We start from the raw sequence: 26,299 nt of genomic DNA, 5'->3' as shown, positions 1-26,299 counted from the left end.
TTTAACTTGATGAAGGAGTAAGTATAATCAAAAAGTTGACATAAAAAAATTCTCTTCCTTATGTGTATCACTTCTAAATGCCTTTCAAAGACTTAACAATTTGTTTAGTTCTGTCAGTCCAGGAATAGATTTGTTTGTTGTTTTATGCCACACACAGCAATATTCAAGCTTTATGACAACGGTCTATAAATAATCAAATCAAGTTATTCATAATACATAATTGATAACAGGACATTTTACAACAGAAAAATGTCATAAAGCTGGAATATTGTTGAGTGCTGTGTTAAACAATAAACAAACAGGGCTTCATCTTTAAAGTCAAGTGGGTACCCTTTGAAGATTGTGACTACAGTATGTGAATCAAAGGATCCCCTATTCAATCAAATTTAACTGAGACAACCCCTGGGTCCACTTGCACAAAGCGATCTTAGTGCTAGGACTATTGTAAGCCTATGTTAAAGCATGGGAGTTACGATCATCTTAGCGCTAAGATCGCTTTGTGCAAATGGGCCTGGACTTTATCCTAATATTTCAAACACTGCTTCCACAACTGGTAACATGACACACAGTACAGGCCTCAAAGGTAGCCATATGGATACAAGTATTTTTTTCCACGTAGCCAGTGGTAAAATCAAGAAGTCAAGCCAATACTGTAGGTAGCCAAAGGCATTTGAAATTATCTTTTATGAAATAACTATTATATGTACAAGTCATAGCATTAGTCTTGGAATTGTATATTAGTGGAAACTGTTCTTGAGTTTTCTTATTTGTGACTCGATCAATGATGCAATTCATGTTTCTAGATTATATAGGTATATCCTTGGTCATCCAATGAACTATCAACTAAAATAAAATACTACTTACATTAATATTTATGCATTTCGGTTCATTGTTGGCTTAGGAGGAATTATTTGCGAGTACAATTAGTAGCAGACATGTTTATTTTTGTGTCTACGAATGTGTAGCCATACAATTAAGTCACCACAAGATATTTTGAAAGTAGTCAATTGGCTACCTCTGAATTTTAGACAGTAGACAAATTGAAATTTAGGTCGCATTGGCGACCATTTTAGTCGCAACTTTGAGGCCTGCAGTATCAACAGAAGATGTTTCCACACCACAAACCTCTGTGTTCCTCAACCACACTGGAGACCATCAACCACATATCACCTAGGTATCTTATCAAAGATATCACAGAGACAACAATCAAATACATCAGTACTAATTGAGACTGGTCATTGGAGTTGGACAGATAGCCCTGAGCAAATTACCTGGACAGGGTGCCCTCCCTACAAAGATTAATGAGCTCAGCGGCTGCTGACTATCTCTCCAGGTCTGTCTATCTGGGCAGAAGGTCATAATCATGGGTGTCCATGTGGATTGAAGAGACACTTCATTGTGCAATTGGGGCATGCCACCATCATGACAGTGTCCTGTAGCCGTAGGAGTCGGGTACCTAAGAGTCGGGTACAGACCCGTGAAGATTCTGGGGTAGAATAGGTCTTCAGCAACCCATGCTTGCTGTAAAAGGTGACTATGCTTGTCGTGAAAGCGACTAACAGGATCGGGTGGTCAGGCTCGCTGACTTGGTTGATGCATGTCATCGATCCCAATTGCGTGCATGGATGCTCATGATATTAATCACTGGGTTGTCTGGTCCAGACTCGATTATTTACAGACCGCCGTCATATAGCTGGAATATTGCTGAGTGCAGCGTTAAACAACAAACCAACAACCAACAACCAACAAGGATACGGGTACCAAAATACCCTGGTTATAGTCCTCTCCCTGGACAGCTCCGGAGAAAAACATGTTTTAACCTAATTAAGCCAGGCTTTGTCATATGCTGGGATTTTAGGATAAAAAAAAAAAAGTCTTGATTTTCAGGCACCGCCCACATCATCATAAAGTCTACTGCACATTTTGTTTTTATTTCCATTTAAAAAAAAATATATTTCTAAATATTCTGCATCTGGAACACATGACCCCGGCAGTGAAATGCTACAATACTTAAGAACATGATTTCGCCGAAATTACTGTAAACAAAATTTGGTTACATACTAGCTTGAACCCCTCACCCCTCCACCCGAAAAAATAAATAAATAAAAACATGATATTTTCAAAAGCCATTGCATGAGAACCAATTTTTTAAGCCTAGGATAAGTTTAAACATTTATCTGAGGATGTCAACATTTTTCACAGTTTAAGTTTTAGATCAGTGGGAATGGGTTTGGGATGTCACAAATTTATTTTTCATATATCGCTTTACAAATGTCAGTTATGAACTGCTGCCCCCAGTTATTGACTTATATATACCACACTGAGGGGCATGTTGACATTGTAGAACAATGTTGTACACCAACTCCCAATATTTTGATAAGGCCTGTAACAAAAAAGGTAACATTTACTGCTGTGTGACAAACATTGTCATACCTTTCATGTTATCATGTTCATATCATATTTCTGGCTTGTTTTAATCAGCTCTCAGAAAGAATTTGACTAAGAGTTGTTGCACATAGGCGAATCCAGAGGGGGGGAAAACGGGGTCCGGGGACACCTTTTTGAAAACCAAATGTAGTGCCGGTATATTGCAGGCAGCGAGATTGATTGAAAGAGGATTTTGACATTCTGCGTATTCAAATTTCTGTTACCCACTAGTTTTTACACATGTGTGTATTTAAGTTAAATATTTAAAAACACTATACATCTAGTCCCTGCAAACTCGTGTCGTGTGGGTTCGAGAGCTTTATACCTTAAAAATACTACGATACTTCCACAAGAAAGTGTGATGGCAAATGATCATGATATAACTGTCATCGTGGAGTTTGGCAAGGTTGATGGAATGCCCGTTTATAATTTCAAAATAAGTTGCTGATTTGTTAATCGAATACGCAGGGTTACTTCAAAATATTTTGATGATACGCACATATTATATTTTTGTAGCGTATCTGTAATGTTCGTTGCGTATTTGATACGCTTGGATTTTATTTTCTGCATTTCTGACGCGTATTTTACGCAGATACGCAGCTTATCTGGAGCTCTGGTAAAAGAAAACAGCTTTGACAACTGCAGCAGTTTCACACCTGGGTTTCTAGGGCTTCAGTCCTACCCCACACTGAAGCAAGTTACGTATTGCATCTCCTTAGGCAAGTGACTTTGTTCGAAGTGTGCCTCTGTTCAACCAGCAGTGAATGGGTACCCGGTGGGATGATTTTGTAATGTTGCTGTTAACCCGTCAAGCACCTCAGCTTGGGTTGTACACTCCCTAGGGAGTTGAGCATGAAAATTGAGTGCACACTGATCAACTCACTGACCTGGGAAATAAAATGTCACTTTGAGCATGCTTTAGGGTATGGAAATAGGTACATTATTATGATTATGATTATTATTATTGAAATAGGTACATTATTATGATTATGATTATTATTACTGAAATAGGTACATTATTATGATTATGATTATTATTATTATTGAAATAGGTACATTATTATGATTATGATTATTATTATTGAAATAGGTACATTATTATATTTATTTTTTCATGGAAATATATACTTCAAAGCAACTCAAAAATGCAAATTCACATAAATATTTGGAAAAAAAGGGTAGTGCCTATTCATACAAAATATTTGAGGAAAACGGAAATAATCCAATAAGAAACTGAGAGTGCTCTTGAATGATCTAAGAATTTCTATAACCCCTTCATGACAAAACATCGTTTCACGGGGAAACAGTGACAATCTTCCTTACTCGTCAGAAAGGATTAGGATAATCTGAGGCTATTGTTATCCACAAACCAAATTTGAGAAGGGGATTCAATATAGGGGTAAAAGATTAAACCTTGCCTGAAGCAATGCTCCTCCTCTTACAACCCAGTATTACTACGGAGCAATTCGGTCACACACAGCTCATGACACAGTTAGTGAATGAATACACCACTCCTTTCTACGCCAACCACAGCGTCTCGAACACACCACCCTAACATACCTGACCGATTAAGTCACTGTCGTTCTGTTACATGAAAGTTGCAAATTTTGACAATTTAAGCCATATGTAATTCATGCATGATCCTCAAACTAATGCATTGTGGTCTCGACGTTACAAAAAATGTTTGCATAGTTTATAAAGGCCAGAAATAGCTTGGTGTGAGGAATATATATGTTATGTAAACACCGAATTTAGGGGACCTCATAAACATTCTTATCACATCTGAATGTTATGTGTGTATTTGAAGAGAGCTGATATCATTTAATCACCTGGTGATATATATATATTGCGTTAGTGTTGCCATATTTACTCACGTGTCATCGCATATGACAACACATTTCGTGTGCAGCACTCGATACCCAAACAGGTACAGTCAGAATTGTCAAGTGCATACGACAATAAATTACTTCATATGTCAATTTGGCAAAGGTAGGCGTACTTCTGGTACAAAACAGAATACACGTGAATTTATCGTATGTTTTGTTGACGCTAAGTATGCCAACAAGTTGGAAAAATAATCTACCTGAGACATTTAGGACAGTGACGTTCACATCACGTCCGTGTCAACTGTTTAATGTCATTATCAACCATACTGTATGTATTTAAATAACATACCACTCCGATTATGTCAACGTTTATTTTCATAACAGGATATTTACACCAGCAGATAGGTAGGTATACGGACGACAGGTAGGCCTATGCAAAGTCGTGGTCAGTTGACTTTTCGGGCCAACCCCTTCCAACCCAAACCGGTAATTTTACCAGTGGTGTGTCACACATGAAAATGGCCTTACCTCTAACAAGGTGGCATGCAAACTGTGCCATACTTGAAATAGTCTCCTCAGTAACGATCCAGGTTCGCGTCAAGCCATGTGCCAATACGACGGACGAAACACTCCGGTCCTCTCGTACAAGACTATCACACAAACATTCGCAGGGTCACGTGATCAACCTGAATTAGGATGCTCCCCTCGACATAATCCGTTTCACAATGTGGCGCCGATTCAAAGGCTGGACGTGTTTAGGAATGCGGTGTTGCCTTTCACAGGTGGAAATATTAACAGGTGTATTAATGGCTCCTGGACAATGGCACAGATGGATAAGACGTACAATATGCGACCTTTCCCAAGGAGCAGAATGTGGTAAAACGGTCATAATTTTCCGGATTTGTGATTTTAACACGTCATTTGATACACCGTATTACTTCCTGCTGTTTTGAACCATTTAGTCAAAACTTTTCAAAGCATTATTGAATATGAATGGCGGTGAAGCTTAAAACTTATACGATCAGAATCTTTTTGCGAAATAAAACCCACTATTATAACCACATTTTTACTCCGGTAAAAGCCTTTCAGATTTAGGAACCGTATTATGGCAAAACTTTTTTTAATTAAAATGTTTTTAAGAGATTAGTGAGTCGTATTTATAACATCAATATTTCATCAGTTTCTATCAAATAGTTTTACGTTTGAACGTACGTACGTATGTATGAAAATCCGATATAGTTTAGTCATGTAAATTAATCATTGAACTAAACTAACTAAACTAACTTGAGTTTTATATGTTAGCAGGCTTGGACAAACGCCAATGCGGGACACCAAAAACGTTCTTCACAAATTCTCTCCATATTGTATACTTGGAGTCAAACCAGGGTTTTCATGCCTGACAAAAACCGCTTTAATGACGAGGTCAATCCACTGCTTCCATACTAGCGAGTGAGTGAGTTTCACGTCGCTTTGAATAGTATTCAGTTACATCACGGCGTGTCACTAAATGTGGGAGGAAAGCCCGAAGTGATTCAGGTCTCAGACGTTTTCCACTTCGGTGAAACCCACGAGCACGGGTATGGTGGTGACAAACCTAGAACCATAATCGCGCGGACCGGGATTTGAACGATCATAGGTTTCGTGGGTACTCAAGGGAGACAACCCTGCACAGCGAATTGCGGCGCCTTTAACACCCGTCTAATGTGATTGGGGTGGGTAGCCCATTGTTTAAAGCGTTCGTTCGTCTCGCGTGAAGATTCGGGTTAGAAAAGTCTTCACCAACCCATGCTTCCTATGCTTGTCGTCTAACTAACGGGATCGGGTGGTCAGGCTCGCTGACTTGGTTGATGCATGTCATCGTATCCCAATTGCGTCGATCGATGCTCATGATGTCAATCACTGGATTGTCTGGTCCAGACTCGATTATTAACAGACCGCCCTCATATAGCTGGAATATTGCTGAGTGCGGCGTTAAACAACAAACAAACGAAACAAAAATCGTTCGATTCCCAACATGGGTAGAATATGCGGAGCACTTCTCTGGTGTTCCGTGCAATGGTTTTGCAGGAATGTTGCTAAAAACGGAGTTAAACCATACTCACTCTCCAGTGGTGGTCACATAGATCTGCACTCGAGTGCTACACAGCTGGAAACTAGATCTCCCACATATCATATGTTCGTCGTGAGAGTCAGATACCATTAGATCAGGTTACAGTGTGCGACCTTGTTGCCAGAGTGTCATCCTGACCCAGGCATGCGCATTGTTGTCATGCTATCACCCACTCGTTTGTATATCCTCCAGACTGGATTTTGTACATACGTTTGATAGAACTGTAAGATTGTTGCAACATGTTATTATCCACTCATTAGCATCTTGTCTCTTAAACATACCTGGGGGCACGGGTGGCCCAGTCGTTTAAGGCGCCGCGATTCGCTCTGCAGAGTTGCGTCCCTTGGGCACGCCAGAAACCTATGATTGTGGGTTCGAATCCCGGTTCGCCCCGATTATGTTTCTAGGTTTGTCAGCACCATACCCGTGCTTTCCTCCCAAATTAAGCTGACACGCCGTGATATAACTGGAATACTGTTAAAAGCGGCGTTAAACCCAACTCACTCATCACTTATACATACCTTGACAAAAAATATGCGACAAGTCACAAGTCTACAGCTCTTTGGCAAGTCCAAATTTCTGAAAATGAAGAGATTTTCTTGGTTCGTTTCTATTATATTAAACTTAGCAAACTTAGCAAAAAGAAATCTAAAAATAATTTATTTTAAGAGAGTAAACGTTAGTCTAATCGGGATTAATTATGTCATCGTGTCCCAATTGCGTAGATCGATACTCATGATGTCAATCACTGGATTGTCTGGTCCAGACTCAATTATTTACAGGTCGCCGTCATATAGATGGAATATTGCGGCGTAAAACAACAAACAAACAGTATTTTCTAGTTATAGTGCTCAAGTATATGGTCTAAAGTTCTTAATTGAAGTACTTCTCTTGCGTGTATTGTATAAATCGGTTTTGTGTTTCTTCTGTTGGAAAAATACAAGGATCGGTGTTTTATGTACACTGCTAGTTTAACGCAGTGTGGATGCTATTTAACGGACTATTACGAGGCCCAGCAACATAATACACCCTTTGCAGTAAGTCAAGTTATCTGAATCATACATATATATTTAAAAACCACACCCACCAATAACATAATTCCATGCACACGAGTCTACAACGGCCCATTGATTCAAACCATGTTGTGAACGGTTCGAACTTACATAAGCAACATTTATATCACTGAAGCTTAAACATGTTGTATTGTACTAATGCTTTCTCAAAAAACGTTTAAAAGCTTTCGTTAAAAATCGTTCCACACAAACTATTCACCAAACAACACTGTGTCTTCAATAGCTCGCCCCTCCATATATACATAACTTGCTTGCCTTGACAAGTTTAAAAGATAGGAAAATATTATGCTCGGTACACTAAACTTCGTTGGCTCGTCATGAACGACCGCTTTTCGTAGTGCACTAAAACGCCGCGTAGCGTGACCGCAAACATTCCGTTGCCAGTCAAGCGTAACTATCCGAAACTGACTATAGCGTCGATTGTGGCGTAGTGTATGGGACTTCAATCTTCCATTGTCTATCTCAGCAATGTTCGGCCCTGTAGAGACGGGCTCGTGAGCGGTGCCCGTTCGTGATTTACTCAAACGTAACAATAGTTGTATGACAGTTACATGTATTCATTATAGAGATACCATAATATGTCTAAACATATCAGAAGACACGTACGTTGATGTTTTGTCAGCGTACTTTGTGAAAAAAAATGTTTTGGATACGTAGCAAAGAACAAATACCACATACCGACTCTGCAAAGAATAATTACCCTATTTGATTTTTAATGACTTTTTAAATTTTGCAACTGATTGGTGTACTTGTGTGTTAGATTATTATATTAAATTATTGAACTATTTTATGGTCTCTGATGTCATTAGACATATTTTCTTTGCCCACCCTCAAGTATTTTTTTTATACTTGCACAAGTATATAAGGCTCTTCTTTTACAGACTTGCACACGTATATAAGGCTCTTCTTTTACAGACTTGCACAAGTATATAAGGCTCTTCTTTTACAGACTAGCACAAGTATATAAGGCTCCTCTTTTACAGACTTGCACACGTATATAAGGCTCTTCTTTTACAGACTTGAACAAGTATATAAGGCTCTTCTTTTACAGACTTGCACAAGTATATAAGGCTCTTCTTTTACAGACTAGCACAAGTATATAAGGCTCTTCTTTTACAGACTAGCACAAGTATATAAGGCTCTTCTTTTACTCGTTTCAATAATCCTTTCTAGATCGATAAATAATAAAGACAAGTTGTCCCTATAAGAGACTGGAGTCCTTTGTACTGTCCGCATATTTATACTTGCCTACAGAACTACTATACACCCATGGACTTATCATTCAGTACAGCCTTAGAGCAAGGCTATATTTTCTTCTGCGCAATACCTTAGCAACCTTGTCCAATTTTAAGAATATTAAAGACTTGGTTTTGGTTTGTTGTTTTACGCCGCACTCAGCAATATTCCAGCTATATGACGGCGGTCTGTAAATAATCGAGTTAGGGCCAGACAATTTAGTGATTAATATCATGAGCATCAATCTACGCAATTGGGATCGATGATATGCATCATCAAACAAGTCAGCGAGCCTGACCACCCGATCCCGTTAGTCGCCTCTTACGACAAGCATCGTCGCCTTTTACGACAAGAATGGGTTGCTGAAGACCTATTCTACCCCGGATCTTCACGGTTCGAATATTTTAGAGAGTAATCAAGTAATACTAGAAGACTGGAATACCTAATAAAAAAACCATGACGCACAAAAAAATGCAATTAATTGAGTAATCATTGTAAAGCGCCCAGTGTTTAGTTGCACAAAACTTACACCCAGTCTATCGATGGTAGCACGGTCTGAGTGAGCAGCAATAAAGATGACAAACCAGTGACATGAAATCCGCATTTATAAAGCGGAAGACGTCCAACCGGGATACCGGGTCAGCGGCGCTACACATGAATATACTATTCCTCGGTAAATGGATGACACGAATTTCATTCTCAGCTCCATGGGGAGTATACGACAGAAGCTGGCTATGAGGGGCTAGAGGTTTAGTCACATTACCATGCCAAACTACCGGGTACCCATTCACTGCTGGGTCAACAGATGCATATTTCGAATAAAGGCATGCACTTGCCTAAGGTGTCATATCTTATGAACCATGAGGTGAGGTGAAATGGGGTTTAACGTCGCGTCCAAGCTTATTGCACTTATATAGCGACGTGTATGTACGTGTGTGTACGTGTGTGGCCCTACCTGTACTAGTCCGGACTGATGCCGATTTATAGTGCTAGCTCAATGAGATACCATGCCGCAGTCTAACATGAATAGTGAGTGAGTGAGTTTGGTTTTACGCCGCTTTTAGCAATATTCCAGCAATATCACGTCGGGGGACACCAGAAATGGGCTTCACACATTATACCCATGTCGGGATTCGAACCCGGGTCTTCGGCGTGACGAGCTAACGCTTTAACCACTAGGCTACCCGACCGCCCCTTAACATGAATACCCCACTCAGACACAGTATACTGACTCCGAGCCGATCAGTCCTTGTTTTAGCCAGACAGGGTAACAACAAGTACCATCTTTTAACGTCTTTTGGTATGACGCGGCCGGGTATCGAACCCCGGACCTTCCGCTCTCCGGGCGGACGCTCTACCACTAGACCACGGAGGCGGTCTATGAACCATGAGCACCAGTGTAGCACATGACCAAAGCCCTGAAAACTCTCAGGAGTCACAGGGTCACCCATCCAACAATATGAAAACCTTATTCAAAAGTTCGCTTTCGTTTGTTTGTTTCTTTGTTGTTTAACGCCGCACTCAGCAATATTCCAGCTATATGACGGAGGTCTGTAAATAATCGAGTCTGGACCAGACAATCCAGTGATTTATATCATTAGCATTGATCCACGCAATTTGGAATCACTGGATTGTCTGGTCCAGACTCGATTATTTAGAGGCCGCCGTCATATAGCTGGAATATTGCTGAGTGCAGCGTTAAACAATAAACAAACAAACAAATAAACAAACAAACAAACAAACCAGAACCTGTCAGCCACAACCCTATACAGCGCACATTGGCAGGCCTATTTAGTGGGGCATCTTTGGCTCGCAGTAGCGACATGTAGAAAGTCTAACATTAAACCATAAACGGATATGAGAGGGGATACGGTAACCGCAGCTGTGATTTGTGACCTTGCGCTGTACACATGACCCCGTGGCACCATGCCAAAAGGAAAAAACCCGTTAATACTAATTATATGTGTCGTGACCCACATTAAATAAAACAATCATCACTGTGCATGTTGTTATTTAATAGCCCCCAAGCAGTGTAATTGACCAACGGTGTAATATTCTGGCGTGGGTGAGAGGAATTGCTGGTTTTTGTGTTTGAGACAAAACATCTGGGTACTGTGTGAAGACCTTATGTGGTGTCCCCCATCGTGATACTGTTGGAATAATGCTTAAAACAGCGTAAAACAATATTCACCCACTTACTATGCTTGCCGTAAAAGGCGACTATGCTTGTCGTAAAAGGTGACTATGCTCGTAGAAAAAGGCGACTAACGGGATCGGGTGGTCAGGCTCGATATCGCTAACTGGTTGGTTAGTTGTTGTTTAACGCCGCACGCAGCAATATTCCAGCTATATGACGGCGGTCTGTAAATAATCGAGTCTGGACCAGACAATCCAGTAATTAATAAAATGAGCATCGATCCAGGCAACTGTGATCGTTGACATGCATCAACCAAGTCACCCGATCCCGTTGTCGCTAACTAAACAGTGTACATAGATATTCAAACTATAAAAGCAACCCCCCCCCCCCCCCCCCCCCCCTCTGTTTTATACCACTGATGCGGGATATAAATCTAATTCTGCTTTGCCAGTGGTATCGAATACATTTTCATATTTCTTTTTAATCTACGTTGGAAACCTCTAAACAGAAATCACTTCAGGAATTACTCCTCTCTATCATGGTCAAATTCAGAGATCAATGACAACGCGTACGTTTGCTTTAATATCTTCAAACCGTACATTTCACCATAAGTCGTAATACTAATCATTATTTGGCAAGGGAAAACTCTATCGCAAATAAACTAAACATTTTTCAGACGGTCTTCCCTAGAGAAAATTAAGCGACCCATGCAATGTTTACTTTTAAAGCAAACAATCTACTTTTAAATATCCAAATGTAGGGGGGAAAAAACATAAGTCTCTCCTCAAAACCCATTTCTTCACTTCAGCTTTTCAATAGATCTCCTGATTGTTGGCATATGTACATAGACATTACTTTTTAACTTTGTCACAGCGCCAGTGAGCAACTGTCGATGGATATTAGGCGCTTTACAAATCAATTATTATTATTATTATTTGTACTTTCTAAAGTTCAACCCTCAGATGTTATCCATTGTATTCCATGACTAAAAGGAACCGGCATATCTACATATTTTACGTACGCTTCATTCAATCACATAACCTGTGTGCGCCATACAATGTCTGTACGTTACCTTCGCGACCCCGGGGTTGATATTATAAACAACGAACCACGCCCCCGGGAAACGATGATCCACCGTGGGAATAAGAAGTCCTAATAAATATAAGTCAGTCAATGAATGAGGATAACCAGTCTAGACTATTGACCGAAACTGATTCCATTTGGCGCAAAGCGCAACCAGCTGGGGAAATTATATGAATGGACCACTGGAAAACATTGAAGTGAGTGAGTTTTTAGTCACATCAGTAATATTTCAGCCATATCGTGACTATCAATAGTTAAGCATAATCAATACAATTGAACTTATATAAAAAAACCTGTCAACGAAGGACAGTGAAATTACTAGACTTATCACAGAACAAGTTATAAAACTAGTACGGAATCATTAAAAAGAAAAGCACTATATATAACGATACAAGATAAAAACGGGCTATAGATCGCCAGCAATTGAAGGTACATCACCATACTGGGGACCATGGGGACTTACAGTACTTTTGCTTCCTGTATGGACCCCAGCAGGATTTATATCATCCCTTCAAGTGTTGGCGATTATTGGGAGAGTTAGCCTAACACATTAAAATGACACATATTCTACGGTTAAAAACGTTGTAGTTCTAAATTTACTTTGAAAGATGTGGAACTTACGTATCCTCTCAGGGGGACAAAATAATTTTACAGTACCTTAACCCCTTCGAGTGAAGACACCAGGTGTTCGTATTGTCATTAATCAAAACTTCAAACAAAAAAGACATGTTGACATTTTTAAGACGAATTCCAGCGTTTTTATTAGATATTTCTACAACATTAAGAGCGAGACATTTAATAAGAAAACAATTTTTAAATGACTAACTCACATTTCACAGATAATGGTATCTATGAAAGAAACATCCTGCTTGTCACTGCAGCCAGATAACAGCTGAGACTGGGCGAGAAGACAAGACGGCCAATGTTTGTTTGTTTGATTATGACATTCTGTAAATCACTGGATTGTCTGGTCCAGACTCAATAATTTACAGACCGCTGTCATATAGCTGGAATATTGCTGAGTGCGGCGTTAAACAACAAACCAACAAATAAACAAAACTTTCTCCCATGAACACATTTTTTATCTCAAAGCTCAAAGTAACAGTGTTTCTCTCAGTTGCATTTTTTCTCCATCCACGACGAGCATCTGTCGATTGATTGATCATTTAAAGTTTTATAGGTGTTCGGGCAACTAGGCCCATGTACACCTTGCCCAGAATATAGGTTTCCTAAGTACCTAGATATTTATAAACTAGTTAAACTGCCACACGCTTTAATATAAGTGAGAATGACATTCTGAACGTCATGGCGAACAATATTCCTGGAACATAAGTCCAGCCAATGAGATGTCAATATTGAGAACTCTTGGTTTGTTGTTTAACGCCGCACTCAGCAAAATTCCAGCTATATGACGGCGGTCTGTAAAATAGTCGAGTCTGGACCAGACAATCCAGTGATTAACATCATGAGCATCGATCCACGCAATTGGGATCGATGACATGTATCAACCAAGTCAGCGAGCCTGACCAACCGATCCCGTTAGTCGCCTTTTACGACAAGCATAGTCGCCTTTTACGGCAAGTATTGGTTGCTGAAGGCCTATTCTACCCCGGAATCTTCACGGGTCGATTCCAGATTGTATTTTAAAACATATGCGCGAAGTGTATCCAAATCCACCGAACAATAATTACATGGGACAAGTGTGGATCTAATGATCAAACTCAGTTTTGTGTGTGACAATTCTGTGAAAGAAAAGGAAATCCATAATAAAAGTTGTCTTGGAATCTGTGTATTGGTGTTATCGTTTATCGTAAGTACCATATTATCTACATATGTCTAATGTAGGTCAAAACAAGATTTATAAATATAATCTGATTATTCTGTGGTATAGATCTGACTGTTGAATGCTAATGTCCAAAATCAAACAAATCGACATCAATCTAGCTGTAATTTTCGGATTGAACTGATAGAATCTTATCGCTAATACTAACGTAATTAACGTCAATTTCGTATTTATGTATCGTTACTGTTACATTAACTGAAACTGCTGCTGTTCTGCCGTAAATATATATACCACGATACACTTTGACCACAAATGCATTGAATGTACACATGACCATGTGCTTTGCTATTTATAGCGCAACCCTAAATAAGCTCCGCCCACAGTGATTGATGCAGACGCCAAACACTGTGATTGATGCAGACGCCAAACCCGTGAAGCTCCGGCGTAGAATAGGTCTTCAGCAACCCATGCTTGCCGTAAAAGGCAACTAACGGGATCGGGTGGTCAGCCTCGCTGACTTGGTCCCCTTTTTCGACAAGCATGGGTTGCTGAAGACCTATTCTACCCCGGATCTTCACGGGTCTTCACTCTGGGGTAACATGCTGACGTCGATGAATTATGTACAGTAAACTACGGTTATAACGAACACGCTTATAACGAACTGGCGGATATAACGAACTTACTTTTTTGGTCCCGACTAATTGCTGTAGTTATGCTGTATATATGCTTATAACGAACTACGGTTATAACAAACTAAAATAAGTAGCCCTTTGAGTTCGTTATAACCGTAGTTTACTGTACTTCGAAGAGTGTAGTTAACGCCCCTGACGTCACTTCAGTTTAAGTAAATCCTTGCTTGCATACTGATTGCTTGTTAAACACGTTTAGTGACAAGCAAACACGCAGAGCAACTCCGTTCAAAAGCCACTAAAGCTTATAAGACAAAACAGTCTGTTCGATACTGTAAATTGTGTGAGTTAATATCGAAGGTCTAATCAGCAACGTTATATTTAATGGAGCCGTGAACAATGAAAGCTAAACACGTGTAAGTAGTTTCAGATTTGTACAGTGCATCACAAAATTCCCCGAAGCGCTGAAGCTCATATTGAGCATTGATAGGGAGTATTGTCTCCTACCCGTCAGTACACATTCTTACAGTGCGTTGTTTACAATGATATTTTCAACAATAACGTAAACAGAAAACGTCAATGCACGGCAATGACAGAAAAACAAAGGTATTGCTTGCACGAATGGGTGTAGAAGTACACCATTAGATATATTCTCATCAGTTTAATATTCAGAAAGGCCTGGACGGAATGTATAGGATCAATGCAAGCGCTGTTGGGTTGGTGCAAACAACTTACAGGGCTCCATTATGTACAGCTTGATACTTGAACAGTTGAGACTGAACAAGGCAGCATTATAATGCGAGTAAGTGAGTATGGTTTTACGCCGCCTTAGCAATATTCCAGCAATATCACGGCGGGGGACATCAGAAATGGGCTTCACACATTGAACCCATGTCGGGAATCGAACCCGGGGCTTCGGCGTGATGAGCGAACGCTTTAACCAGTAGGCTACCCGACCGCCCCTTCAGCAAATGAACTTCCTAAGGCTTCGCTTTCTGGTTTGAGCTGGCACTGTTGTCTGGTAAGAACTTGAATTTTCAAGATAGAAACTTGAATTTACAACATTATAATTCCAATTTTCAAGATAACTAAAGGCGACTAACGGGATCGGGTGGTCAGGCTCGCTGACTTGGTTGAAGCATGTCATCGATCCCAATTGCGTAGATCGATGCTCATGATATCAATCACTTGATTGTCTGGTCCAGACTCGATTATTGACAGACCGCCGTCATATAGCTGGAATATTACTAAATGCGGCGTTAAACAACAAACCAACCAACCAACCAACATCACGTCCAACTGATGAAAACATACATTTTCAATAAAAATAAGTAGTGCATTAGACACATATACATTACCCATGCTCATTTAATTGTGACCAAGCAAACTGAAACTACATAAGTTCTGTACTGCAAAGGAGATGCTTAGAACATGTGCACAGTTTAAAAGAATGGGGTCAAAGCGCAAGTACTATAGGCTGGACAGTACGAGATACTGTCCACATTCCAAACGCCACTCTACTCTATGGGAGGGGTCTGAAGTTAGCAGCGGGTTCGTTATTCAAAGGCTGTATATTAAACAACTACAGTAATGTGGTGATATACATTGAAACTCGAACCCGGTGTTGGTTTGTTTTTCGTTATTCGAAAAACGAATAACGAATAACTAGCCTGCTGCTAACTTCAGGCCCCTCTCAATGAATCTTCCCCAGTACATGTGGAATAGATGTCATCAGTAGTAGTAGTAGTGAGATTGGTTTAACGCCGCTTTTAGCAGTATTCCAGTCATATCGCGGCGTGTCAGCTTAATGTGGGAGGAAAGCCCGAAGTGATGCATGTCTCAAACGTTTACCGCTTCGGTGAAACCCACGAGCACGGGTATGGAGCTGACAAACCTAGAAACATAATTGGGGCGAACCGGGATTCGAAGTCACAATCATAGGTTTCTGGCGTGCCCAAGGGACGCAACTCTGCACCGCGAATCGCGGCGCCTTAGACGACTGGGCCTCCGTGCCCCCAGATGTCATCAGTAAAACGGACGGGGTGTTTTATTGTGTTCATACAACAGCCGGTGTCAATGTTTCATATAGTTTCCAATTCAACTGACCTCAATAAGAGTTTTCCAGAGAGCCCGATTCACTCCGTAGTGTGAATTTGAAACAGATACATCTGTCAATGTCTTGTCAAAGGCGCAGCAATTCGCTGTGGTTTAAAATGGACACGTTGGTTTGCATTTCATTGTTTGTTGTATTTTCAACATCTGCAGCAATAGTTAATAAAGTGAGATCTACAGTTTTGAATTATCATTCTCTGTTTTTTATGTCTTTATTTCTTTATTATTACTTTATTTCGAATCTACCATTCATTTTACGAACAATAATGAAACAAATTGCTGGTGAAATTGTCCTTGAATGGATCGATGGATCGATGCTCATGATATTAATCACCGGATTGTCTGGTCCAGACTCGATTATTTACATACCTCCGTCATATAGCTGGAATATTGCTGAGTGCGGCGTTAAACAACAAACCAAACCAAACCAAACTAAAGCCACTTGTACTCGTTGGAGTCGCCTCAGATGATATACCGTGCCACATGCTGCAATCTGCGCCATCACTCCCCGACGGCTCGGGTCGTGCTCTCAGTGCCTGGTTCAGATGTAACAGAAATATAATCCCTTATGCCCTTATCAATATGTTATTTCGCACAATGTATAGCCACAACGATCGTTACAACCGATGTCATTCCACCCGTCAGCATCAGCAGCAAGACAATGTTCAATACCTCCAAAGTTGTTTGGCTTATCCGTCTTCCAGTCTATGAACTCAAACAATTTGCCATTGCCCCAAACCCATTTGCCCTCCACCTCTTCATCCGTGCCATGAACATACGCCGATATCGTTGGATCTCCTGCAAATATATCAGTGCATTGTTTTCCATATTTTCCGAATCTCCATTAAAATATTAATTGAATCCGATTTCGGACTACACTCATTTACTTTACATCTGTAGGGATTCTGGTTCAAGGCAAGGTCCCACTTAGCCTATTCTTGTTATGACTAAATGAATCCATGCTTGCCGTGAAAGGCGACTATGTTGTCCTAAGAAGCGACTGACGGGATCGGGTGGTCAGGCTCGCTGACTTGGTTGATGCATGTCATCGATCCCAATCAGTGGATTGTCCAGACTCGATTATTTACAGACCGCCGTCATATAGGTGGAATATTGCTGAGTGCGGCGTTAAACAACATACCAACCAACCAACTGAATGAATCGGTAGTCAGGCTCAGGCACTTTGAAGACTGCCTGGCAGCACATTCCTACAGTGCTGCTCTTAATGTCGACCAAATGGTTTGTCAGGTCAAGACTCGATCACACACAGGCCGCCGCGACATGGCTTCAGTACTACTGGTCGGTACTAAGCAATATTTACCTCTCATAGAATTACGTATTAAGGCGACTATGCTTATCGTAAAAGGCGACTAACGGGATCGTTCTCATGATGTCAATCACTGGATTGTCTGGTCTAGACTCGATTATTTACAGACCGCCGTCATATAGCTGGAATATTGCTGAGTGCGGCGTAAAACAACAAACCAAACCAAATCACTTCGGGCTGCCCCCCATGGATCGACGCTCATGATATCAATATCAAACTACCGTATTACATCTGTGATGTTGCTGGAATATTGCTGACTGCGGATTTTAAACACACATAAGACGTACCTTAAGGCATACAAATACTCACCGTGTATCTTGAGATACGTTTTGTAGAGATTATTCTTGCCCTCAGAGTCCAGCATTGCGAGTTGCTTTCCCCTGGCACTACAGACAGTGATAGCCTGCACGAGACTATTGACGTTACCCTGTACCAAGTCCAGACAGTACTTTGATTGCCTTCGCGACAGCAGTGTACACATTTCCCTGGTATCTGTCGGAATAAATTAGAGGATTGGTTGGTTGGTTTGTTGTTTAACGCCGCACTCAGCAATATTACAGCGAAATGACGGTGGTCTGTAAATAATCGAGTCTGGACCAGACAATCCAGTGGTTAATATCATGAGCATCCATGCACGCAATTGGGATCGATGACATGCATCAACCAAGTCAGCGAGCCTGACCACCCGATCCCGTTAGTCGCCTATTACGACAAGCATAGTCACCTTTTACGGCAAGCATGGGTTGCTGAGGACCTATTCTAGCCCGGATCTTCACGGGTAAATTAGAGGAACATTGTCTCTCATGTGTTATTATCTCAAACACAAACCTCAACAGTTCCCTGTTTCTTAAACGTTTTTAATGTGTTTAAAATAAAAATGTGTATTATGTGAACCTCAAATCATATTAGAATCATGGCTTGCAGTTTTGCTATGGTGTGAAATGCAAACAGAAATATTAATGGAACAGCCACGGCCGTATCGTATTAAAATCGTCCATTTTGCTCACATAATTATACATTTATTTTGATGACAATTGTGCTTAGTGTGTCAGGCGGAATGACATATAATACCATTTCTACACCTCGTCTCATCGATCCCCGTGAAGATTCCGGGGTAGAATAGGTCTTCAGCAACCCATACTTGCCGTAAAAAAAGGTGACTATGCTTGTTGTAAGAGGCGACTAACGGGATCGGGTGGTCAGGCTCGCTGACTTGGTAGATACATGTCATCGATCCAAATTGCGTGGATCGATGCTCATGTTGTCAATCACTGGATTGTCTGGTCCAGACTCGATTATTTTACAGACCGCCGTCATATAGCTGGAATATTGCTGAGTGCGGCGTTAAACAACAAACAAACAAATCGTCTCATCGATGCTCATGATGTAAATCACCGGATTGTCTGGTCCAGACTTCATTATTTACAGACCGCCGTCATATGGCTGGAATATTGCTGAGTGCGGCGTTAAACAATAAACAAACAAACAAACAAACATTTGCGACATCCCTGAAACGCCTGGGTCTCGGTATAGATATTTATCGGCAAATATGATAATCATTGAGTAAGGCATCAACTTACCGCAGCTTGGACGTCCATTTCTTCGAACGCGGCACTGTTGGAACTTGGAACAGACATGGTTCGCACACACACCTGCTGTCTGAAAAACGACCCAACAACAGGTAAGATGGACCCGTGAAGAAGCGGGTTAGAATTGGCCCTCAGCAACCAATTCATGTCATCGTATCCCATTTGTGTAGATCAATGCACATGGTGATAATCCTCCAGGCTTGAATATTTACAGACCGCCGTCATACTGCTGAACGCGGCGTTAAACATCTAACAAAATAAACAGGTAAATGTCCCCCCAACAGTGTTGCCCGTTACGTATACTGGTATTGTGAAAGTTGGACTGCATCGAACTCTATATGAAAGTCACGTAGCTGGAACTCGTACCTTTGAATCAGACTCGTTACGATTCGGGGTAGAATAAGTCTTCAGCAACCCATGCTTGCCGTAAAAGGCGACTATGCTTGTCGTAAGAGGCGACTAACGGGATCGGGTGGTCAGGCTCGCTGACTTGGTTGATGCATGTCATCGTATCCCAATTGCGTGGATCGATGCTGATGATGTCAATCACTGGATTGTCTGGTCCAGACTCGATTATTTACAGACCGCCGACATTTTGCTGGAATATTGCTGCGTGCGGTGTTAAACAACAAACCAACCAACCTATGAATCAGTAGTCAGTAGATGCAATGTAGCATAAATCAGCAGCACATAGCCATGGCGTGGCAGCTATGGTGTTTCTTGGGTCTGTGTATAAACTACAACTACATACAATACATACTGACTAGTCTGTCTTACAGACCCTGATACAAATATATATCAAATACAGCCCATGCAAGTCTATAATGTTTGGCAAGTCTAGATCACTGCAGTATCAGGAAAATGAAGAGAGTCACTGGGCTCCTTTTTATTATATTTTTATTAAGATAACTGAACAACTGTTTTTTTATGTACGATATGTTCATTTCAGAGACCAGATTTTAGTCTACATACTGACTTTAACGGTAGCTTTTGGCAGCACAGCACTTGAATAAACTGATCAACACTTACCTTCGGCCACAGGCCAATATTGCCGTATATGAAGTCGGGATTGTTTTCCACGGACATCTCGTCGGTAGATTCCATGTACAGGGAACAGATTCTATCACTGAGTCCGAAGTCAAACGCCTTACAAATGCTGAAACGGAGACAGTCACTGGCGCATCTATACAGATCAGATTTGGGGATCTGTTGAAAACGTGAAGTTTCTCCTATTATTTTCCCAGTAAGGTTTGCAGAATGACAGACCGCTGTCGAATATGGTATCAGAAATGCCAAGAATGAAACGACAAATGGTGTTGGCATTGTCACCGATATAACCACACTCAGCTAACCGAACAACACCCACACACAAGGGATCCGACTAGGCAAACTGACCGTGCTGGTTAAACGGGATAATATTTCAGCGCGCGTAACGCGGAATAAGCGCTGTGAGAAGCCGCATGTATCCTTTCTGCGTTCAATAATTTCTTCATCGTTATACAAAAGCTTACTATGGATTTTTTAAATCTGAGTCAATTGTTTTGTCGACAAAAATAAATACGTTTGCCTTCATTATACACTTCAGATGCATTTGGTACACGTTTACCATCGACCATGAACAATTGCCCAAGGAGATACTTAAGAGCCATAATCGTCATGGTAAAGCCTTGCCACTATTGTGTAGCTCATTGGCAGTATGTCATAATTAATTGTTTATCATTTGTAGTTCGATTATTTTTGAGAGACAAAACAGAAATTATCGAACAAGACGTTGAAAGTAATTAAAAATACTTCAGCAAATGTTGCTGATCGATGGGGCTGCAAACAGTAAAAGCCCACGGTACCGATTAGAGATGATAGTTCTTGATATTGCTCTGAAATGTTTGTGTTACGTGTTGATTCCCAAACTGAATCAAGTTCTTAACTCAAAAATCTGTACGTAAAATAACTTCGTGTGAAACCAACAACCAACCAACAGATGGTATACAATTAACATGTTTGTCATATAATAACATATAACTAATCTAGTGTTGACAATAAGAACCCTCGTCACTTAATAAATAAAATACATTAAACTACGTTTATAACGAATACGCTTATAACGAACTGACGGATACAACGAACTATTTTTTGGACCCGTCTATTTGCTGTATATATGCTGTATATATGCTTATAACGAACTACGGTTATAACGAACTAAATTTAGTGGTCCCTTTGAGTTCGTTATAACCGTAGTTTACTGTATGGCCAAACATATTGTGTACCACATGGTATTAATTTTGATCACATCTCTAAAATCAGTATGGATGCTGTCGGAGCGTGTGACAAAAGATGGGCCAAATAAACCTGATGAATGAATATCTTTCAGAGGTCAGAATCCAGGATTTACCAAATTTATGAGCAGCTGTGATCAAGTATCTCGTTACTAAAGAAGCTTGTTTGTTTGTTTGTTTAACTCCGCACTCAAGCAAGGCTATATTTTCTTCTGCGCAATACCTTAGCAACCTAGTCCAATTTTAAGAATATTAAAGATTTGGTTTTGGTTTGTTGTTTTACGCCGCACTCAGCAATATTCCAGCTATAAGACGGCGGTCTGTAAATAATCGAGTCTGGACCAGACAATCCAGTGATTAATATCATGAGCATCGGTCCACGCAATTGGGATCGATGACATGCATCAACCAAGTCAGCGAGCCTGACCACCCGATCCCGTTAGTCGCCTTCTACACGCATGGGTTGCTGAAGGCTTATTCTACCCCGGGGGCGTCGGGTAGCCTAGTGGTTAAAGCGTTCGCTCGTCACGCCGAAGACCCGGGTTCGATTCCCGACATGGGTACAATGTGTGAAGCCCATTTCTGGTGTCCCCCGCCGTGATATTGCTGGAATATTGCTAAAAGCGGCGTAAAACATTACTCACTCACTATTCTTCCACCAAGGGTCGACCAAAACAGATTACAGGCATCGTCTGTCAAGGAGTACCATGACCAAGCTGATTCATTCAGCAGATATACTCCGATTATCTTATTCCCGCAATTCACTTGAATGCAGCAAACAGTCTCACGAGACTTCTCGAGGACGGAACAGAAGAAGAAGCGCCTGTTTCTCTCGGTGGGGGTGGTGATGCAGTTGCAGCTAGTGATGCTGGTGATGATGTCGTTGTGCTGGTGAATGTGGCCGGAGAACAGGAACAGCAGAATGATGGTTCTGCTCAGTGTGAATCTGATGGCGGATTTGATGCAGACTCTGATTTTGATGACCTTTCAAATTGCTGCAAGCCTTAACGAAGTATTCTACTGGTAATTAAAACTCCTGATCTCTGAGTGGTGCCATTTAAAATTCAGAATTCAAAAATGTTATTCCTGTTATTCAGTAATGAGTACAGTAAAGTACGGTTATAACGAACTCAAAGGGACTACTAATTTTAGTTCGTTATAACCGTAGTTCGTTATAAGCAAATATACAGCATAACTACAGCAAATAGTCGGGACCAAAAAGTAAGTTCGTTATATCCGTCAGTTCGTTATAAGCGTGTTCGTTATAACCGTAGTTTACTGTAACTGTTATTTAATACATTTCCATTATGTACTTAATGTCAGAATGTGGAGCACTGTTTTGGTAACAGTGTGATTGTATTTGACATGTTTCAGCAAAGTTGGCGTTTGACGTTTTTTTTATTGCATTCAAATTTGCAGAATATGAATTCCTTTGAAGAGTTACGGCCTGTACAATTTGCACAGGGCCTACAGTTTTATAGATGTGTTGGCCCTCAAGGGGTTCAAGTCTATTTAACTAAATAAAACCCACTAAACCGCAACTATTTTATTCATCAAAAGGAGCTGTTGTTTTTATATCGTAGCCAGAATGTTACACTAGTTTACTACATGACATTGTTGATTGTTATTATTTAGTGACTCGTGGAATGGAACGCTAGGGGTGGAATTTGAATGGGACATACATGTTTGTTTGAATTTCTGCTTTCACGTACACGATGTAGGTAACGTTTCTCCCCTTAAATCAGTTACGTCAGAAATGTTTATTGACAAAAAATATTTTTCAAAAGGTCCGGTCATATGTTATCCATACCTGACAACTGACATTGTATTAAGGAGTTCAATGTGCGCCCAATTGCGATTGTTGGTTGGTTGGTTCGTTGTTTGTTTGTTGTTTAACGCCGCCCTCAACAGTATTCCAGCCTTATAACGGCGGTCTGTAAATAATCAAGTCCAGACGATCCAGTGATTGACATCATGACCATCGATCCACGCAATTGGGAACGATGACATGCATCAACCAAGTCAGAGAGCCTGATCACCCGATCCCGTTAGTCGCCTCTTACGACAAGCATTGTCGCCTTTTACGGCAAGCATGGGTTGCTGAAGACCTATTCTACCCCGGACCTATCGGGTCGCGTTTGTTGGTATTCTTGGTGAACGACAGTGTTCCTACCACAGTACTTTTGTTTTCAAAAGTGCCCGAGAATTATTTTTGTTATCTGTAACCTAACATCATTAAGCATTACAAATGTATTTGTGAATATAAATCGTCAATGCCAGAGAATAACCAGTCTCGATTATCAGGCTCCAGGAGTGGTGAAGGGCAAAACAGCGGTGAAGAATTATATGAATGGATCACTAAAAATCAGGAGTTTAACAAGGTGAGAGGGAGTCACTTCATGAGAAGGGTTCATTTTATTTTACTGGTTCAACTGTTGGTTCGCCCGGTAAGCTTAGGGTCCAGGTACAAATGGACCCACTGTGTCTATATCTGTCTCAGAGGAACATAACTGTTTAGGGAAATAACGTCGTTGAATTGTTTGGTCTATGCTAAGAACGGTTGTCCTTATAGAGCGTAATTCTAAGCAAAACGTGTCTTAAATATGAATAATATTTAAATGATCTAAAGTACATAAGCAATTGAGAAATCTAGATATGAAAGGGGAATTGCCACATCGTATACAATCATTGTGAATTTCTATGCTCAGATCCCATCATCTTGTGTCATTCATTCAGATCGGGAGACAGTGAAATAAAAATTTAACTTTGGAGTGCGAAAATGTATCGTAACAGGTTTGTGCATCTTCGTTTTCTGTATCTTCCCGAGGCAGGGGAATTAACTGACTATGAAAGTCCAGTTTCCACCCTTGCCGAACTAGGCTGCAATTATGGAGTTACATTTTGGCTGGACAAACGAGTCTATGCATAGTCCAATCAAAATAGCGTAACGAACTAGACATACGGTTCGTAAACAACATGGATTTCAACGTGCAGATTTTGGTCGACTGCAGGATTTGCAAAGCATGTGTACCGCCAACTGGGCGTTGACAGATATTTTGCAAATTCTTTCATGCTTTTAACCGAGGTGCTCACATGATCTGATGCACTTTGTGGGGTAAGACCCGTTGTATTACAATAAAGACCTTGAGTATCGTGCAGATCGTCTTGACTGGGCACCGTCATTTTGTTTGAAGCTAATTGCAAGTGACATGATAGATGGAATCTGATTGGTGAATAGAAGGTGCATAGAAGGGCCATAACTCGTAATGGCCAAATACGAAAATATCGACTTGAACTATTTGACTGTGAAATAGAGCAGAAATGCTATTGAACTACAATGGAGTTTGAATTAACACTAGGAAATAACGCACTCGATATGTACACCTATGATACAAGTATTTCTTTTGTTATTGTCTAAATATTTGTTCGTTGTTTAACGCCGCACTCAGCAATATTCCAGCGCTTTGACGGCGGTCTGTAAATAATCGCGTCTGGACCAGACAATCCAGTGATTGACACGAGCATCGATCCACGTTATTGGGATCGATGACATGCTTCAACCAAGTCAGCGAGCCTGACCACCCGATCCCGTTAGTCGCCTTTTACGACAAGCATGGGTTGCTGAAGACCTATTCTACCCCCGGATCGTCACGGGTCGGTGAATACGGAGGATGCTCATTGTGACAACAGACTTGTGCTGAGTGAAACAAACCTTTAGTTTACCCTTGATATTCTCACGACCCATGTTTTAAACCGCGCTACATGCAGGGTCTGCTTCCATCAATATTACGTCAGTTCTCACGAGAGATGAGGAAACTGGAGCGTTCCTGATCATCCCTCAGAAGCCTTGGAAGCAAGCGTGCTGAAACCTTTTCATGTCAAGTTCGTTCCTCAGAATGCTAGCAACCTTCATGTTTTGTTGTGTTTGTTGTTTGTCACCACACTCAACAGAAACAATCATTATTTCTATATGGCGGCAGTCTGTAAATGATTAAGTCTGAACCAGACAATCCACTGATTGAATGATGAGCATCGATCCCCGCAATTGGGAAACGGTGACATGCACTGACCCATGTCACCAACTTTCGGCGAACACATGGTATTATCACTATATGACAGTAAATCATAAATACATGTTTATGATATAGTCAGAATTGAACAAAGACTTATAGTAGAGATTTCCAGTGATTGATATCATGAGCTTTGATCCACGCAATTGGGATCGATGACATGCATCAACCAAGTCAGCGAGTCTCACCGCCCGATCCCGTTAGCTGCCTCTTATGACAAGCATAGTCGCCTTTTACGGCAAGCATGGGTTGCTGAAGACCTATTCTACCCCGGAATCTTCACGGGTTTTATTATGATTATGGAAAAAGTTTCGTTACTGTTATCGAGGACAAACCCCGGTCCCCATGGCGCTGGGAAACGCAAGCTGTGTTACCTATCCACTTCATAATGGAGCGGCCTTTATCATTTACATAATGAAAAGGCTCGACGGAGATTATATCTGATCACCCAACGCGATCTTCTGTGGACGTGCCCGCAGACCTTTACTCGTCTAGGAGTAAACGATCTGGTCTTAATGGGTTCGATGCAATGGCGTAATTGTGAAAACTGCCACAGTACAAGAGCGGACGTATTTCTACATTGCAAAGCTTAATTACAGTTACTGCTACAGCGCATGGACGTAA

The 26,299-nt window shown here is 40.9% G+C and overlaps 2 protein-coding genes across 2 annotated transcripts in view; both read right to left on the bottom strand.

Annotated features, from left to right (window-relative positions):
- Positions 1–5,002, bottom strand: part of LOC124143543 (protein crumbs-like) — a 140,049-nt gene extending 135,047 nt beyond the window's left edge. The window contains exon 1 of the mRNA XM_046512542.2: positions 4,782–5,002. Coding sequence (XP_046368498.2) covers positions 4,782–4,812 — 31 coding nt within the window. The 5' untranslated portion in view covers positions 4,813–5,002. The remainder of the gene's footprint in view (positions 1–4,781) is intronic.
- An 11,702-nt stretch (positions 5,003–16,704) lies between these two features.
- Positions 16,705–21,021, bottom strand: LOC124143602. The gene is made up of 4 exons (XM_048389642.1): positions 20,362–21,021; positions 19,324–19,402; positions 18,053–18,235; positions 16,705–17,214 (listed from the first exon to the last, which is right to left on the bottom strand). The coding sequence occupies exons 1-4, from the start codon at positions 20,653–20,655 to the stop codon at positions 16,994–16,996; spliced, it is 777 nt and encodes a 258-aa protein (XP_048245599.1). The 5' UTR covers positions 20,656–21,021; the 3' UTR covers positions 16,705–16,993.
- Positions 21,022–26,299: the final 5,278 nt, after the last annotated feature.

Source organism: Haliotis rufescens, unplaced genomic scaffold (genome assembly GCF_023055435.1).
Source record: "Haliotis rufescens isolate VD_foot unplaced genomic scaffold, xgHalRufe1.0.p SCAF_8, whole genome shotgun sequence".
NCBI lineage: Eukaryota > Metazoa > Mollusca > Gastropoda > Lepetellida > Haliotidae > Haliotis > Haliotis rufescens.
The sequence above is the reverse complement of the archived record's forward strand: the minus strand, read 5'-3'. Positions and strand labels throughout refer to the sequence as shown.

Bases quoted from the DNA above. Each gene is read 5' to 3' on its own strand.
- LOC124143602 (XM_048389642.1), bottom strand. From the start codon at position 20,655: ATGCCAACACCATTTGTCGTTTCATTCTTGGCATTTCTGATACCATAT. The intron at 19,403-20,361 runs GTAAGTGTTGAT...GTCGTTTTTCAG, and splicing joins ATATTGGCCTGTGGCCGAAG to ACAGCAGGTGTGTGTGCGAA. The intron at 18,236-19,323 runs GTAAGTTGATGC...TTATTCCGACAG, and splicing joins AAATGGACGTCCAAGCTGCG to ATACCAGGGAAATGTGTACA.